This window comes from Schistocerca serialis, chromosome 10 (assembly GCF_023864345.2).
Source record: "Schistocerca serialis cubense isolate TAMUIC-IGC-003099 chromosome 10, iqSchSeri2.2, whole genome shotgun sequence".
Classification (NCBI taxonomy): Eukaryota; Metazoa; Arthropoda; class Insecta; order Orthoptera; family Acrididae; genus Schistocerca; species Schistocerca serialis.
The window spans coordinates 40,244,444-40,261,433 of NC_064647.1; the positions used below are offsets into that span (position 1 = coordinate 40,244,444).

At 41.0% G+C, this 16,990-nt stretch overlaps 1 protein-coding gene across 1 annotated transcript in view; it reads right to left on the reverse strand.

The window, feature by feature from the left end:
- Nucleotides 1–16,990, reverse strand: part of LOC126425214 (serine/arginine repetitive matrix protein 1-like) — a 109,133-nt gene that overhangs the window by 44,604 nt on the left and 47,539 nt on the right. The window contains exon 6 of the mRNA XM_050088171.1: nucleotides 11,903–12,038. Coding sequence (XP_049944128.1) covers nucleotides 11,903–12,038 — 136 coding nt within the window. The remainder of the gene's footprint in view (nucleotides 1–11,902; nucleotides 12,039–16,990) is intronic.

Here is a 16,990-nt window from a genome sequence, read left to right on the forward strand (position 1 = left end):
CACGACAGACTATGTACCATAGAGGTCGTGATCACATACACATGCGTATACTTTGAATTTTGATGACCACGCGGTTCTGTGTTCTCTAGATCGACATCAGTTTTAACATCATGTAGATTTTATACAGGCTACACATGTCATTTGATATACACATACACGATATGTAAGTAACCTTATCTTTCTACAGTCATGTATAGAGAATCTTCTTATCTTGTACACATTGATATGTATGCGTTTATTTGCAGATCATTTGAATAAGACGCCACAGGTGTGGCAATTAAACATTTTTACATGCAGCTCATAGTGTACAACAAGACGTCTTGTAACAAATAGTTACAATATGCAGAATACGAAGCATACAAGATTTTCACACAAGTCTTATTATTTATGGTAGATTTACTAAGTACTTGTTCTTGTATGATATCTGTAGGAAAGAGGCGCTCAGCTCACGAATTGCTAATTTAGGTGGAAATAGGAACTCACTGTGCGGCCTAATAATGCCTGGAGATAGGGCAGTAGTGTAATCTGCACAACCTGTAGGACCATAAGTGGTCTGTGAGAAGGGCTAGCAAATGTAACATTACTGTTTCGATTTTACAAGCACGCGATACAAAAGGGTCGCAGGTTCATTGCACATCAACAGCGTTTCGGAGTACAATTTACCTACATGGCCGCGCCGTCCAGCACTGCCGTACTTAAGCTGAAGGTCGTTTGAGGCCTCTAAGAAAAGAAGCCTAGTCTAATCCATGTCTAGTGACAAATTTACTTTAACCAGGAGATCTTATATGTTATCCAGCTTTAGATATTTGTCTAGAAAAGATTGTCCTTTAGCACCACCCAGAGGTTTAGCCTCATGGCTACATGAAAACTCTGCCTGCCAGACAGTCTTACCACCCAAGTAATTTAATATAGATGTGACTCTAATAAGACATATGTTGTTAATGTAATGAAAACATTTCCATAAATTTACATTATATAAATGTGATATTACTTGTTCGTTAAATAATAAAAGTAATAAAAATAGTAAGTACTGAATGTCATGGAATTACGACTGGAGACGGAACATTATTTTAAATGCATAAAATATAACAATATTACTAATCAAAAAACGTAAATTCGTAATATTGAATATTAAGTCGAAGTAATACCGTACCTCGAGGTCTAGGGGCAGATGCAATAAGCTTGATAACTGCCTGCCATTATATACGTGGCTAACCGACAGTAAAAGAACTGAGTCATTAAATGCTATAGAAGGTAGAATATAATCTCTAAAGACTAAAATTTTAACAAAGTGACCTTATTCTTAGCTATTTGTTCTAGAATACAGCATGAAATGCTGACATGTAGAGCACATGTCAAAATACAGAAACCAATGCCTAATGTGAAATATTCCAGTATATTCTGCCATATGTTCGTGAAGTTGATCGCATTTGAAGACCGAAAAGCCATAAAATATGAATATATTCCACATCTGTCTTAAGGTCGAAGTGTTTCGTATACTGTGTACTATGTAATGCATTTCTAGAATTTATGCTTCATACGAAAATAGTGAACGGCTAAAACATATTGCTATAAACAGAGGCCTGGGTCCTGCATACAAATGTATGCGTCCATTTGTAAACACCAATTAATAAAATGGATACAGTCTTGCTGTAGTGGATACATCGGTTCCTGTCACATGACCGAAGTTAAGCAATGTCGGGCGTGGCCGGCACTTGGATGGGTGACCATACGAGCCGCCATGCGCTGTTGCCATTTTTCGTGGTGCACTCAGCCTCGTGATGCCAATTGAGGAGCTACTCGACCGAATAGTAGCGGCTCCTGTCAAAGACAACCATCGTAACGACCAGGAGAGCGGTATGCTGACCACATGCCGATCCTATACGCATCCTCTGCTGAGGGTGATATAGCGGTCAGATGGTCCCGATGGGCCACTTGTGGTCTGAATGTGGAGTGCTTTTTTTTTTTCTTTTGCTAGAAACATTAAAAACATTAGATGCCAATTAGAATCACAAGTAGCCTGATGGAATACTTTTTTGGTCTCACGGATCATGCCTTATTTCAGGACTGTTACTAAGTATGCGAGAATAGCTTACGGTCAGTTGGTAGGTAGAAAAAAAGTTCCATATCTAATACAATGATGTAAGACTAGTTATGGCCGTAATTGGCACTTAACGTTTTTAGTACCTTTTGCGTGTCTATCTTATTAATTGGCGTTTTACAAATGGGCATATATCGCGCCCTTTGTACGAGGGGCGTTCAGAAAGTAAGCTCCGATCGGTCGCGAAATGGAAAAGACTATGAAAATCCGATAAAGCTTTGCACAGATGTGTTGGGTAGTGTCTCTAGTATAACCCCAGTTAGCATCACGTCGCTCTTCTCATTTCTGAGCACGCAGTGAGTGCGTAAAGATATGTATAAAATAGTGTCTGCCGCCAAGTACGAGGGCCTGGTGAGAAATTTCGCCTGAAGCTATGCAGCTAACATTACATAACTGTCGTGCTGTTTCGTCTTCACGACAATTCTCAGCCGCATTCTGCAGGGGCAATGAAGATGCTCCTGCATCGTTTTCAAATGGAAATGTTAGATTACCCACAATACAGTCCGCAATTGTCTCCCCCTGAGTTTCATCTCTGGTCACATGAACCGCTGTCTTTGAAGACAACATTTTGACACAGACAACGAGGTGTAGGCCAGCGTGGAGAATTGGCGGAAAGCACTGGCGGCTGCCTTCTATGATGAGGCTATTGAAAAGTTGGTACAACGCTATGACAAAAGTCTAAGTCAGAACGGCGACTACGTAGAGAAGTAGCTGAAAGGTGTAGCTAATTGTTACAAGTAAAACATTTCTGATGTTCACTGTGGTTTCAATTTGGCAATCAATCGGAGCTTACTTTCTGAACAGGCCTCGTACATAGCACCCAGGCCTCAGGTTATAAGAGTATGTAATTTATATCTATTCACTGCTTTTATGAGATGCATAAATTCTAGATGTGTTTTATTTGGTATGCAATATACGAAACAGAGTTTAAATTAGATGTGTATTATGTGTGTACTTAATGGCTTCGGGAATTTTGAATGTAGTGTGAAGTCAGTGACGAAGCAGCGGAATTCAACTAGTTGACAACGTGGAAGATGAGCTACCTCTGGCCACCTTGTGTGGTAGTGTGGTGTCTACCTGAGTGGTCGAGTCCCTCCTGGAGGTGAGCATGGGGTGAGCTGGAGAGGAGGAGCTGGCTGGTGATGCCTGCCCAGACTGGGTACTGCTGCTGCTCGTCTGCTGTTGTTGTTGCTGTTGCTGCTGTTGTTGCTGCTGTTGATGTTGCTGTTGCTGCTGCTGCTGCACGGGCTGGTTGATGATGGTCACCTCTGCCACCACCACTGGCGGGGGCGGCTGCGGAACGGCTATGCTAGCAGCGGGCGTCTGTGCAGCAAGTGTGGTTCAAAGCGTTACTCACGATTCACATACAGTTGTAACAAAAATGATACAGGGCAACTTCAGGAGAGCTTTCTCCCACAGAAACGATTAATACCCAAGTTCGACTATATCGAAGCTAGTATAAACATGCAAATCACATCACTGCTTGCTTCGATGTGCCAGGCAGCTCACTACCTCACTTCTATGTGGTAACAACTGCTTAAATGGTCATTGTGAATTTGGGAAACACTAGGCTGTTTACTGATCTTCAATGAGCCCCTGATTTAATTGTGATGGATTCAGTAACTGTTGATTCACTAGCAGATATCCGCGATGGGCCATGGATATTTCAGGTGGATCTTGAATACCAACGGTCCCCACCACTGCTTTAGTGGACGCACGACCTTCCGACCGTTATCCGCAGTTCCCGGTACCGGCTTTGCGGACTCTCACTAGGTACGGGCGGATTTCTGCGACGAGCCTCGTTCGGCAAAGTCCGGCAGTTTCCGGCTAGCCGATAGCGGGCGCGCTACTCCGGCAGAACTGCGCGCTTACGTCGGCTACCGCGCAGTCATTCTCAACTGATTTTAAAGAATCTTTTCGGTAAGAAATTGGTTTTTATGCCGGCTATAGGTTTATATACCGGTTTCATGATGACGGTCCTAACAATTCCCTAATGGTCAGAGGTAGTGTTGAGGCTAAAAAAAGTGGTGTATCATAGTAAGTGATACAGAGACGAACGAGTGTGCCGGGGCTTACTCCAATTCACTACGACCAGCGCATCATCAGAACGCGGCTGCGATCAACATGCAAAGGACTACACCATGATTTAAGAGTGAAATTAATCATCAAAATAACTTTTCCAAATGTCAGTGTATGCTTAAGTAAATGTATGTTGACATTGTAAAGCCTCAGAATGATCAAATGAATACGATAGGAAAAATATACGGTCTCAAGATAAAAATGAGTGGCACTGAATAATAAAACTAATTGGTCAGAGTATGTAAATGTAGGTCACAGTTAACAGTTACAAGTGTCAACTTCACAAGAGCAATATTTTTGTTAAAACCGACATCTTTTTACGAAAAACTGAAGCCACTAAAAATTAGAATCGGAAAGCTGAAAATTCCTATGTAACCTCAGTTTCACGTAAAAAGATTGAATATGTGACACCAAAGGGCGCCGCTATTAGTTTTCAAGTTATTAACTGAAAACCAAATTTCGAGCAGAAATGTCCTTATTCGTGATAGATTAAGTATCATTTGTATTTCTAATAGGAAGTTATAATTACAGCACTCAATTGCATTTATGAAACAACAAAGCTGTACCAAGTTTCAAGATAAAACCTTTTCAGTAACTAAAGCAAACTTAACTGAATTTATGCAAAATTCAATAATGTAAATTGTTAAACGATAGTATTATTATACTATGCATGTCCGAGAAAGGTGACATTTAGATACTGTTACTTGTGAATAGGGACGTTTTACAGCAGGTGTTGCGTTTGGCAGTCCGCTGTACCTTTATGTAAACACAGACAGGAAGGCACTGGTGGGAGACACTTCACATCGAGATGTCAAACTCGGCATCCCTCAAACACCTGAGTGGGTTGTTGCTTGGATGACGTCAGAGCTGGGCAGACTTGATTGCGTCTTACTAAATGTTGGAATTGAACTTGCGAGGACTGAACACCGTCCTGGATCGCTAAGATTTCACGAAAGTAACTGTTTGTGTGCCGCACATCATTCTGACAAAACCGCCTGGCCAGTGGCGAGGTTATTTTTCACTTCTAAGACGGGAAATTATATTTTGGTGACTGGAAGTCAGGGCGATAGACTATTTTACTTGTAACTTCCTGTAAAGGTCGTCTCTAAACTGTCAATAGTGCTGTTTCCGCTACAGATACTAGTTACAGTACTGAGACTTATACCTTTGTGCAGGTGAGCTTGTACAAAATATATCAATCATTTAAAGCTCAAATTTCTTATTCATTGTCATAGTTCCTGATCCCACTGAATAAGTAGCAACAACAAAGAGGAACTTCTTATTTCAGTGAGCACACAGAGCAACGTGAACTTGCAGACTGCGAATTATGGCCAGTATTTTCTCCATTGCTCTCTGGATGACTGCAAATTAGTTCTCAGACTCTTGGAAAGGATGCACAGAGAATTAAACAGTCTTTTCCTAACGACGTAACGCAGTAACGGCCATTTTATTATTGCCCGCCGCTCCACAGCGTGGTATTTTGCATGTAAATTACACACTGCGTAAAATTCGAGAAGTTTGCAATAAATAATAGTGATCGGTATGTATTTGCGTTTGGTGTGCATTAGACCACATATTGCTGCATATAAAATAAAGCTAACGTACTGAACTTTTCTTTAGGTTTCTGCTATCATGTGCACTGGCAATGAAGCTGGAATGAAAAAAAGTCCATCACATCTCCAGAAACGGTTTGAGACAACGAAACGAGATTTTGGCAATGATCGCACACAAGGAAGGCAATATATTGCCATCTGGTAAACAACGAGACTTTTTTTGTCTACCACGATTTAAAGTAACTTCAGACACTTGTAAGTAGCTAGTGAAATTAGAAGTAGTGTGGCTTTGTAACAAGATAGTGAAACTACACATTCATATTTATACTGAGAATACGCTTTTTGCTAATTTTTTACTCGATTTGTCCCCAGTTCCTCGTTTAATAAACCACTGTGTCAGAATTACGTCGCATTTATAACTTCGTTAGGATGTTATCAAGGTGACAATGTGCAAATACCGCATTGTTCTGACACAAGAAGCAAATTTTTACATTCCAAAATGCAGGTCATACTCGAAATTCGCCTCTAATGAGCGAGAAGTCTTCAGGTTGCAGCAAGCTTTAGCTAGTACAAGTATACCAAAGGAGGTGGACAATATAAAAACTTACACAACTGTACTGTGAAATACCTTGTTCGTGAAAATTCGTACATGAATATTACGCGAAGAAGAATTTAAGAAAAAAGTCGTTCAATGAGATGGTGGTGTAAAGCGAGGATGAGGGGGGGGGGGAGTTGTATGAAGCAACAGTATAGTGAGCACTGATAAAATGTTGCTCTTACAATATTCATTGTTGTAGGGTATGACCCTCAACTTTCGCATTGTGAAGGGACAGATCAAGATAAGATGGATAGTTTTTATGAGCCACTCAGTGATGTAGTTGTTAAAGAACAAGGACAGTGTTCTGCTCATGGGTGATTTTAATGCCATGATTGGAAATCGAACAGAAGGTTATGAAAAGGTTATGGGTAAATTTGGAGAGGATATGGAGGCCAACAGGAACGGGAAACAACTCTTGGATATCTGTGCCAGTATGGGCTTAGTAATCACAAACTCCTTTTTTAAACATAAGAACAATCACCGGTATACTTGGGAAGGCAGGGGAACCAGATCTGTCACTGACTATATAATAACAGATCAGGAACTCAGGAAGGCTGTGAGGGACACACCTGTATTCAGGGGATTCTTTGATGACACTGATAATTATTTAATCTGCAGTGAAATTGGGATTGTGAGGCCGAAAGTGCAGGAGGTCAGGTCCATATGTAGGAGGATACGAGTGGATAAACTTCAGGGTAAGGAAATCAGGCACAAGTACATAACAGCGATCTCAGAAAGGTACCAGTTGGTTGAATGTAGTCAATTACAGTCATTGGAAAAGGAATGGACAAGGTACAGGGACACAGTACTAGAAGTGGCTAAAGAATGTCTTGGAACAGTAGTGCGTAAAAGTAGGAGGAAGCAAACAGCTTGGTGGAATGACACAGTCAAAGCAGCCTGTAAAAGGAAAAAGAAGGCGTATCAAAAATATCTACATACTAGAACTCTGGTAGACAGAGAAAGTTATGCTGAAGAAAGAAACAAAGCCAAATAGGTAATTGCAGCATCCAAGAAGAAATCTTGGAAGACTTTGGAAACAAGTTGAAAACTATGGGTCAAGCTGTTGGAAAACCATTCTGGAGTGTAATTAGCAGTCTTCGAAAGGGAGGTAAGAAGGAAATGACAAGTATTTTGGACAGGTCAGGAAAACTGCTGGTGAATCCTGTGGATGCCTTGGGCAGATGGAGGGAATATTTTGAAGAGTTGCTCAATGTAGATGAAAATACGATCATTAATGTTTCAGATTTCGAGGTAGAATGGGATAGGAATGATGATGGAAACAGGATCACATTTGAGGAAGTGGAGAAAATGGTCAATAGATTGCAGTGCAATAAAGCAAGTGGGGTGGATGAAATTAAGTAGGAACTCATCAAATACAGTGGAATGTCAGGTCTTAAATGGCTACACAGGATAATTAAAATGGCCTGGGAGTCGGGACAGGTTCCATCAGACTGGACAAAAGCAGTAATCACACCAATATTTAAACATGGAAACAGAAAAGATTGTAACAACTACAGAGGTATCTCTTTAATCAGCGTTGTGGGTAAAATCTTCTCAAGTATTGTTGAAAGGAAAGTGCGAGTATAAGTTGAGGACCAATTAGATGAGAATCAGTGTGGGTTTAGGCCTCTTAGAGGTTGTCAGGACCAGATCTTTAGCTTACGGCAAATAATGGACAAGTGTTATGACTGGAACAGGGAACCGTATCTATGCTTTATAGATCTAGAAAAGGCACATGACCGGGTTCCTAGGAGGAAGTTATTGTCTGTTCAACGAGATTATGGGAGGCAAACTTTTGCAAGCAATTAAAGGTCTTTACATGGATAGTCAGGCAGCAGTTAGAGTTGACGGTAAATTGAGTTCATGGTTCAGAGTAGTTTCAGGGGTAAGACAAGGCTGCAACCTGTGGTGTCACCGCCAGGCACCACACTTGCTAGGTGGTAGCCTTTAAATCGGCCGCGGTCCGGTAGTATACGTCGGACCCGCGTGTCGCCACTATCAGTGATTGCAGACCGAGCGCCGCCACACGGAAGGTCTAGAGAGACGTCCTAGCACTCGCCCAGTTGTACAGCCGACTTTGCTAGCGATGGTTCACTGACAAATTACGCTCTCATTTGCCGAGACGATAGTTTGCATAGCCTTCAGCTATGTCATTTGCTACGACCTATAAAGGCGCCATTATCATTTGCTATTTATCTTGTGAAGCATGTACCGTCAGACCGATGTTTACCAATTATGGATTAAAGTTAAGTATTCCAGAAGCTACGTACTTTTTTACTAGACTCAACTCCTTTAACTGTTCCAGACCTCACGCCAGCCTGTGTGAGCTTAAACGCGTGCCTTTCGGCTACCGGTCATAGTGGATTGGCTGTCTGGCCAGTCCACAACACAACCTGTCTCCACTGTTGTTCATATTATTTATGGATCATATGTTGAAACCAATAGACTGGCTGGGTGAGATTAAGATATGTGAACACAAAATAAGCAGTCTTGCATATGCGGATGACTTAGTTGTGATGGCAGATTCGATTGAAAGTTTGCAAAGTAATGTTTCAGAGCTAGATCAGAAATGTAAGGACTATGGTATGAAGATTAGCATCTCCAAAACGAAAGTAATGTCAGTGGGAAAGAAATATAAACGGTTTGAGTGCCAAATAGGAGGAACAAAGTTAGAACAGGTGGACGGTTTCAAGTGCTTAGGATGCATATTCTCACAGGATGGCAGCATAGTGAAAGAACTGGAAGCGAGATGTAGCAAAGCTAATGCCGTGAGCGCTCAGCTACGATCTACTCTCTTCTGCAAGGAGGAAGTCAGTACCAAGACTAAGTTATCCGTGCACCGTTCAATCCTTCGACCAACTTTGTTGTATGGGAGCGAAAGCTGGGTGGATTCGGATACCTTATCAACGAGGTTGAGGTTACGGATATGAAAGTAGCTAGGATGATTGCAGGTACTAGTAGATGGGAACAATGGCAAGAGGGTGTCCACAATGAGGAAATCAAAGAAAAACTGGGAATGAGCTCCATAGATGTAGCAGTCAGGGCGAACAGGCTTAGATGGTGGGGTCATCTTACACGCATGGGAGAAGCAAGGTTACCGAAGAGACTCATGGGCTCAGCAGTAGAGTGTAGGAGGAGTCGGGGCAGACCGAGGAGAAGGTACCTGGATTCGGTTAAGAATGATTTTGAAGTAGTAGGTTTAACATCAGAAGAGGCACCAATGTTAGCACTGAATAGGGGGTCATGGAGTAATTTTATAAGGGGTCTATGCTCCAGACTGAACGCTGAAAGGCATAATCAGCCTTAAATGATGATGGTGATGATGATATTGGGTTATGTTGAATCATCTGGTATTGTTAACGTGTCATAGTTTTCGAAAATCCTTTCTTGGCTCCGATCTCCTATGTTGTTGAAATGAACACATGGACACTAGAGATCCTTTGCGGTACTTCACTCACAAATAAATACTTTCCACTTGACAGAAGACAGTGTTTAATGTTGGTGCTGTGTATAAAATCCTGTTGGTCACCGTGCTTTGTAAAAGACAGGGAGAGACCGACTTAACATAGCTGAGTATATCACAATAGTAAAAAAAAAGTAACTTAATGAATCACGTAAATGTTTCGTATGTGGTTATACTTTTCACTGAGGAACTGCATTTTATACTAAAACTGACTAATTCTACATCACAGCTCAAGATCGCAAATATGATCCATGGAACATGCGAATAACTAAATCACATAAGCTGTTTGAAGAATACGTCTGTTGTATTTTCGTATCGAAAAGTCATACGTGGCACCACCAAGCCTACACTAAACTATATGTACCTATCTCTAACACACAGTTCTTGTTACATACGTAAATGTTAATTAACACTTTTCTTAGTGATCACCAGATAAACTGACGCCTAAGGAATACGTGACCATAGTGCTGCTTACAGTTTGCAGATTTTGAATGTAATTACTTCGCTAGCACATACATGTCCCATTTGAAAGTGCAGTTTATTTTTTACATGTGTCTCATGGGCACCTTCTTTGAGCAGTTAAGCACTTACTGCCTTATGAAGTTCCAAATATTTACTATCAGAAACAGTCTTTGTCACAACTTGTAGTCTGCAACCCATGTACTGTCCGAACACTGTTCATTTTTCCCACATGTTTAAATATTTTTAACGTTTCTTAACTGAAAATAGATGTTGAATAAGCTAAGTTTTGTGTGTGTTTATATTCCTTTCTTGTCAATATTCTTTTAACTCAGAAATTTTACTTTGTTATTCGACAAATAATTCATTTTTTAGCAATGACATTGCTCTGTCAGAAGTGGGCGGAGCCTCCAGTATATATGGTAGAATGTGCACACTGGTTTTACCATCAGAAGGAGGTTCTTACTCATTGGTATTTCATCGTCTAATAGCTTTGTAACTTTATGTATTTTCTTTAATGTGTGTAGCTCTCTAATCAAAGCTTTGTATATGACCTGTAATCTGAAGATGACCACAGTTGTGGTCGAAACCGGTCACTGGAATAAACAATTTATGATCAAGACTGTTTTTTATAGTAAATATTTGTGACAACATTGATCACTGTTCACTCCCACAATGTATTCAAAAGTAATTAACTCATGAAGTTCGTTGCCAACAACCAATAAAATTTACAAAATAACAGTAATATCCATGAATATAATATTAGAAGCACAAATTACAATATCAGTGACTTGGGTTTATTGTGGCACAGAAAGGAGTGAGATATTCAACCGTTAAGGAACGACATACAATAGGATGTAAGAAATCTAATGGGTGATGAAATTAACCCCAAACTGATATCATCTGTTTCACATCTCTTTCTGGTCCATAAAAGAATTAAAAATTTGTAATAATTACACGATATGTATATGTGGGTCTGAGAATGAGAAGGGGAGTGGGAGAGGGAGAGAAAGAGAGAGAGGGAGAGAAAGAAAGATAGAGTGAACATACAAAGTGATCCAAGACAGACCCACATTGAAAATCAATAGTGTTATTCTAAAGGTAAAAGATGACAGTCCTCCGATGCAGCCAATTCAAAGGACACGCTTACACTCACATTGGGTTCACACAACTAATGAGATACTTTATGCTACCTGTGGTATGAACGAGACCTTGCCAGCCTCTGGTGGCCGAGCGGTTCTAGGCGCTTCAGTCTGGAACCGCGCGACCGCTACGGTCGCAGATTCGAATCCTGCCTCGGGCATGGATGTGTGTGATGTCCTTAGGTTAGTTAGGTTTAAGTAGTTATAAGTTCTAGGGGACTGATGACCTCAGCAGTTAAGTCCCATAGTGCTCAGAGCCATTTGAACGAGTCCTTATGAGAACTTTTGACAAGGAGGAAGCAAATCTATAACAGGATTGCTTTAAAACTGTAAGATACTGGGCTAGACTCCTGGTGTAGCACTAAATGTTGAAAAAAAAAGGCAGTCAGTACTAAAGCAGATGGTGCGAAACGCCCTGAGGACTTACCCCGGCACAGGGTGAGGTGGCGGGCGGTGTGGTGGAGCTGGTGATGATGGTGGGCGGCGGCAGGCCCTGGCCACACGTGCTGGTGCCAATGCTGGAGCTGGTGACGTCCGCTGTGGTCGAGGTGGTGCCTGCGGCAGAGGAGGACGGAGGAGGCGCGGGCACCGCCATCGACGGCCCCGAGTCCGACGCCGTGGACGACGTCGACGGCCGCTGCTCCTGCAGACCGACATGCGGAGTCACTTTAGTGAAGCTACATTTGTCACAGAATGTGGCATCTATTCTTTGTCAGAGCGAGAGGGACAGTAACAGCCAAAGGGCGGTCATCACTCATTATATGCATAATTCACAGAACTGAGAGACCAAAAATTTAGTAAATTAGTAAAAATTAACAAAAATTTGGTAATTTAGTATAAAATTAACAAAAATGTAGTAAATTAGTCAAAATTAACAGGAATAAGAAAATTAGAAAGTTCTAATTGTCTGCTTTTATCTGTCTATAGAAATAAGATAATCATAGAGTTTTATCTATACATAAATCCGTGATAGTACGAGGGGGTGGAGATTTCTTCAGAACAGCACAGTGCAAGGCATCCCACATATCATAGTATGAAGGCTTTCACGACCGGATGACATATCTTCTGGTAAACCTTCCGGGATGTAAGGTCGTGGTCCATGAAACTCTTCAGCTCCCAACGTTTCGTCCAGAGCTGCGCAGGACATCTTCAGAGGGGTGTTTCTCCTCCGGTGAGCTGGCAAGACTCACCGGAGGAGAAACACCCCTCTGAAGATGTCCAGCGCAGCTCTGGACGAAACGTTAGGAGCTGAAGAGTTTCATGGACCACGACCTTACATCCCGGAAGGTTTACCAAAAGACATCCCACATATACCCAATAATATTCATGTCTGGGGAGTTTGGTGCTATTATGTAACAATGCTGTACCTTGTCCTACTGGTCGCAATGCACAATGGACAACAGTGGATGCAGGTGATCAGATAGGCTGTATCATCTATCGGAGTCCCATCTAGACGTATCAGGGGTCTTATATCACTCCAACTGCACACACCCTACACGATTACAGAGCCTCCACCAGCTTGAACAGACGCCGGCTGACATGCAGGGTCCAAGTTTTCATGAGGTTGTCTCCATACCCGTACACGTCCATCCGCTCGATACAATTTGAACGAGACTCGTCCCACCAGGCAACATGTTTCCAATCAACCACAGCCCAACGCCGACGTTGACGGGCCCAGTCGAGGCGTAAAGCTTCGTGTCGTGCATCATCATACGCACACGAGTGGGACTTCAGCTCCAAAAGCTCATATCGATGATGTTTCATTGAATGGTTTGCCCGCCGACACTTGTTGATGCCCTCGTATTGAAAGGTTAAGTAATTTGCGGAAGTGTTGCACTTCTGTCACCTTGAAGGATTCTCTTCAGTCTTCGTTGGTCCCGTTATTGCAGAATCTTTTTCCGGCCGCAGAGGTGTTGGAGATTTGATGACTTACTGGTTTCCTGATATGCATGGTACGGTCGTGAAATGGTCATATGGGAAAATCTACACTTCATCGCTACCTCGGGAATGCTGTGTCCCATCGCTCCTGCCGGCCGCTGTGGCCGAGCGGTTCTAGGCGATTCACTCCGGAACCGCGCTGCTGCGGTCGCAGGTTTGAACCCTGCCTCGGGCATGGATCTGTGTGATGTCCTTAGGTTTAAGTAGTTCTAAGTCTAGGGGACTGACGACCTCAGATGTAAAGTCCCGTAGTGTTCAGAACCATTTTAACTATTTTCAACCATCGACTACAACACCACATAACCTGTTATTGTAGCAGCAGTAACTGATCTATCAACTGTGCCAGACACTTGTTGTCTCATATAGGCGTTGCCGACCGTAGCGCTGTATTCTGCGTGTTTACATATCTCTGCATTTCAATACACATACCTATACCAGTTTCCCTGGGGGTTTTATATATATATATATATATATATATGTGTGTGTGTGTGTGTGTGTGTGTGTGTATGTATGTTTTTGAGTGTGTATTGTACATCTCCTACTCAGTCAATGAACCAATTTCAACCAAGAGGATACACACATCTCTCACTGTCTGGACAGAATCTCTGTCTACAAACCACATACCCCCAAATGGTAGGAGGTGGTGGTGGAAAAGCAGTGAAGTCCATGACGTGCGAATACCCGCACTTTAGTCATTCATTATCTAAGAATATGAACACTTAATGACGTGCAACAAACTTCATCATTGATTTCAAACCTTTGCAAAACAGTTTCTCGCTGCAACCCCTAAGAAACGACGAAGGGAAATATTTTAATCTCTTACTATGGTTTTTTTGCAGGAACACTATCCTAGAAAGCATGATGTTTCAATTTACTGCTTCTTTGATACTAACTGTATTAGTGGCGCATTTTGCAAATAGTGTTCAAGTGTACCATTGAAAGTACCAGAAAAGATATATCATTGTACAGCGTATAATTCGGGAGCTATGACAACAGAAAACTGCTGCATCATGCAAGACATTCAAAGTTATTACTCTGTTGTTACCGTTCTATCCGCAACACCTTTCACAGGCAGTACGCACATATGCCTTGGGATGCATGGGATGTACCTACAGGAATCTATCACAGTACGACATAGTTCAACAGATACGACGTCATAAACACTGAGCTGTGTGAAAATGTAACTACAGAGCGAAATTCGCTAGAGATATGTGTGAAATATGTGTACAAATTGGTATGAAATACGTTAAGTATATGTTATATGCATACATGGGCAAAGCCAGGGATGAAAATCCCATTCTAAACCCTCCCCCCCCCCATATGATTTCAAAAAAGTTTGATACAAATATTAGTTACTACCTGGAAAGAAATGTTGAGGAGCTTACGAACCACCTTTTGAACTGAGTGTGATAAAGCTGGATAGAGAGGGGAGGAGAATGGATGGACAGACAGCGAAGGGGAAGGAGATGGTCACAGATGGGGGTGGAGGAGATGGCCAGAGAGGGAGGTAGCAAGAAGTGGATAGAGAGGGGTAGGAGGAGATAAGCAAAGATAGGGGAGATGAGGAAATGGATAGAGGGGGGAGTAGGACGAGATACAGTGAGGTGCAGGAGGTGGAAAGAAAGAGGGGCAGAGGAGAGGAACTGAGACATAGTGAAGGAGGATATGGATGTGGAGATGGGTGAGCAGGAGATGGACAGGTTGAAATGAATATGTGCCCTTCAGTGCTTGGTACTCAGCTAATACATAAATGTAAATATTTCGTCAGGACAAGTAAGACCATGTGCTTCTTTCTCACTGAACAACTGATTAAGTAATTCACCGAATAGTGACAATAAAATTCAAAATTAGCTAAATCAAAATAAAAATGAAAATAAGATTATTGCAATCAAATTCCCAGAAAACGAAAAATTAAAATAATAGCCTGTAAGCTTGTAAGATGGCTATTTTTTATGATGTTATTGGGTGTGTTAATATTTGTAAAGGAAAATGTTTATTTGAAAAACTGTGGTCAGAGAAAAAGTTTTTAGGCAACAGTATCTTGTGTGTCTGCGATGCCAACAGTGTAGATTCGTAGAATCTATGACTGTCAGTAGTGGATAGCCGCAGTGTCCAGCAGGCAGGGACTCGTTGTGTCATGCATGGACTCATTTTTGGAACTATGTGGGTTGCCTATTTATTATGAGGAGGAATGATGATTCAGAACAATGGCTGAATAGCGTATGGACTTAAAAAAATTTTGAAATGAAGAACAAGGTATTATTTGATGTGAAATGTTTGTTTTTATTCTTATAGACCTGCAATGTAGGTCCACTTCACTCTCGTCACAGTCGAGTTTTTGATCATTATTTGCTGACTGATCTTCTGAATTAATTTACAGTAATAGGGAAATTATTAGATTAAAGAATTTTCATATTAGGTGATCATTTCCTTCCTTACTGAATTTTCAGTACTTAAAGGTTGAACCATGTGTTTCATTGGCTTTAAGAACCCGACTTAGGCAGACCAACAGTAGTTAGTTTCAGCGATCTTTTTAACTTTTATACAAACTTGCTGTGTTGCTGTTTCTGCCAGTACTTCAGTTACCAGGTGAGATTCATAATACGTGATTGTTTCATTTCCAATGCACAAAGTAGGTTCTGTCAGTTTCTTTATTTTACCAGGGTCATACGCTAGTGCAGAAATTTTCGTGTGTTTGAGGTTACATCTTGCACAGGACGAAATTACAGTTTCTTTATAGAGTTACGTTTCTTCAAACAATTCGCACTGACCAAGTCTACTGAGTGAGACATTATTGGTTTATTTTTTTATTTGCTTATGAATGAGAAAGGTTTTAACAAACACATGATTCTTTTCAACTTCATGTAAGTGATGTGGCTTTGAGCTCAGTAGCACTTTTAGGTAACCAGTTCACATTCACAGGTTTACGTTCATGATAAAACACACAAAGGTAAAAGCTATTCACTTACAAACTATTATGGGGTATTCCTGTACAGAGTAAAGGGAGTATGCTTCAATGATACTTTTCAAGTCTCATTTAAAAATCTTAGTTTCTCGTTCGTGTTATACTCTTCAGCCAGAAACACAATAACAACTTAATGTGCATATTAGTTCATTGTATACTTTATGTGCAGTTGTTAAGAGAGAGTCAGCCACCAGAAAACCGTTTCTCTGTTTAGTGCTCAGTGGGTGAATACTGAAGTTCCTTTAAAATTAGTCACCATCATCAAATGTGACTCCTGTTATATAATATGTTTACAAGGATAGAAGAATTAAAGTTCTGTGAGGGTCTGAAAACAGCCTGCACAAGTTCTTTACCAACAACACAATACTCAATCATTTTCTGAGAGAAGAATATCACTCCTGCATGAACTGAGTAGTCATAAAATTTATCACATAATGTATGTAGAGTAGGTTAATAGAGATATTTTAACATTCACTTAAAATCTTTCACTAGTTTCTAACTCAGGAAAAAATAAGGAAAAAAATAATTCTTTAAGAAAATGTACAAACTGTAATTAAATGATGGATGTGGCTTAATCTTCTATTCTAAAGCTGACCGAATTTTCGATCTCATGGTTGAAACCAGTACAGGTCAACAATCTGATACATAACAATCTCAAAATGCAAAAAGGAGTACTAGAAAGAATTTTAAAA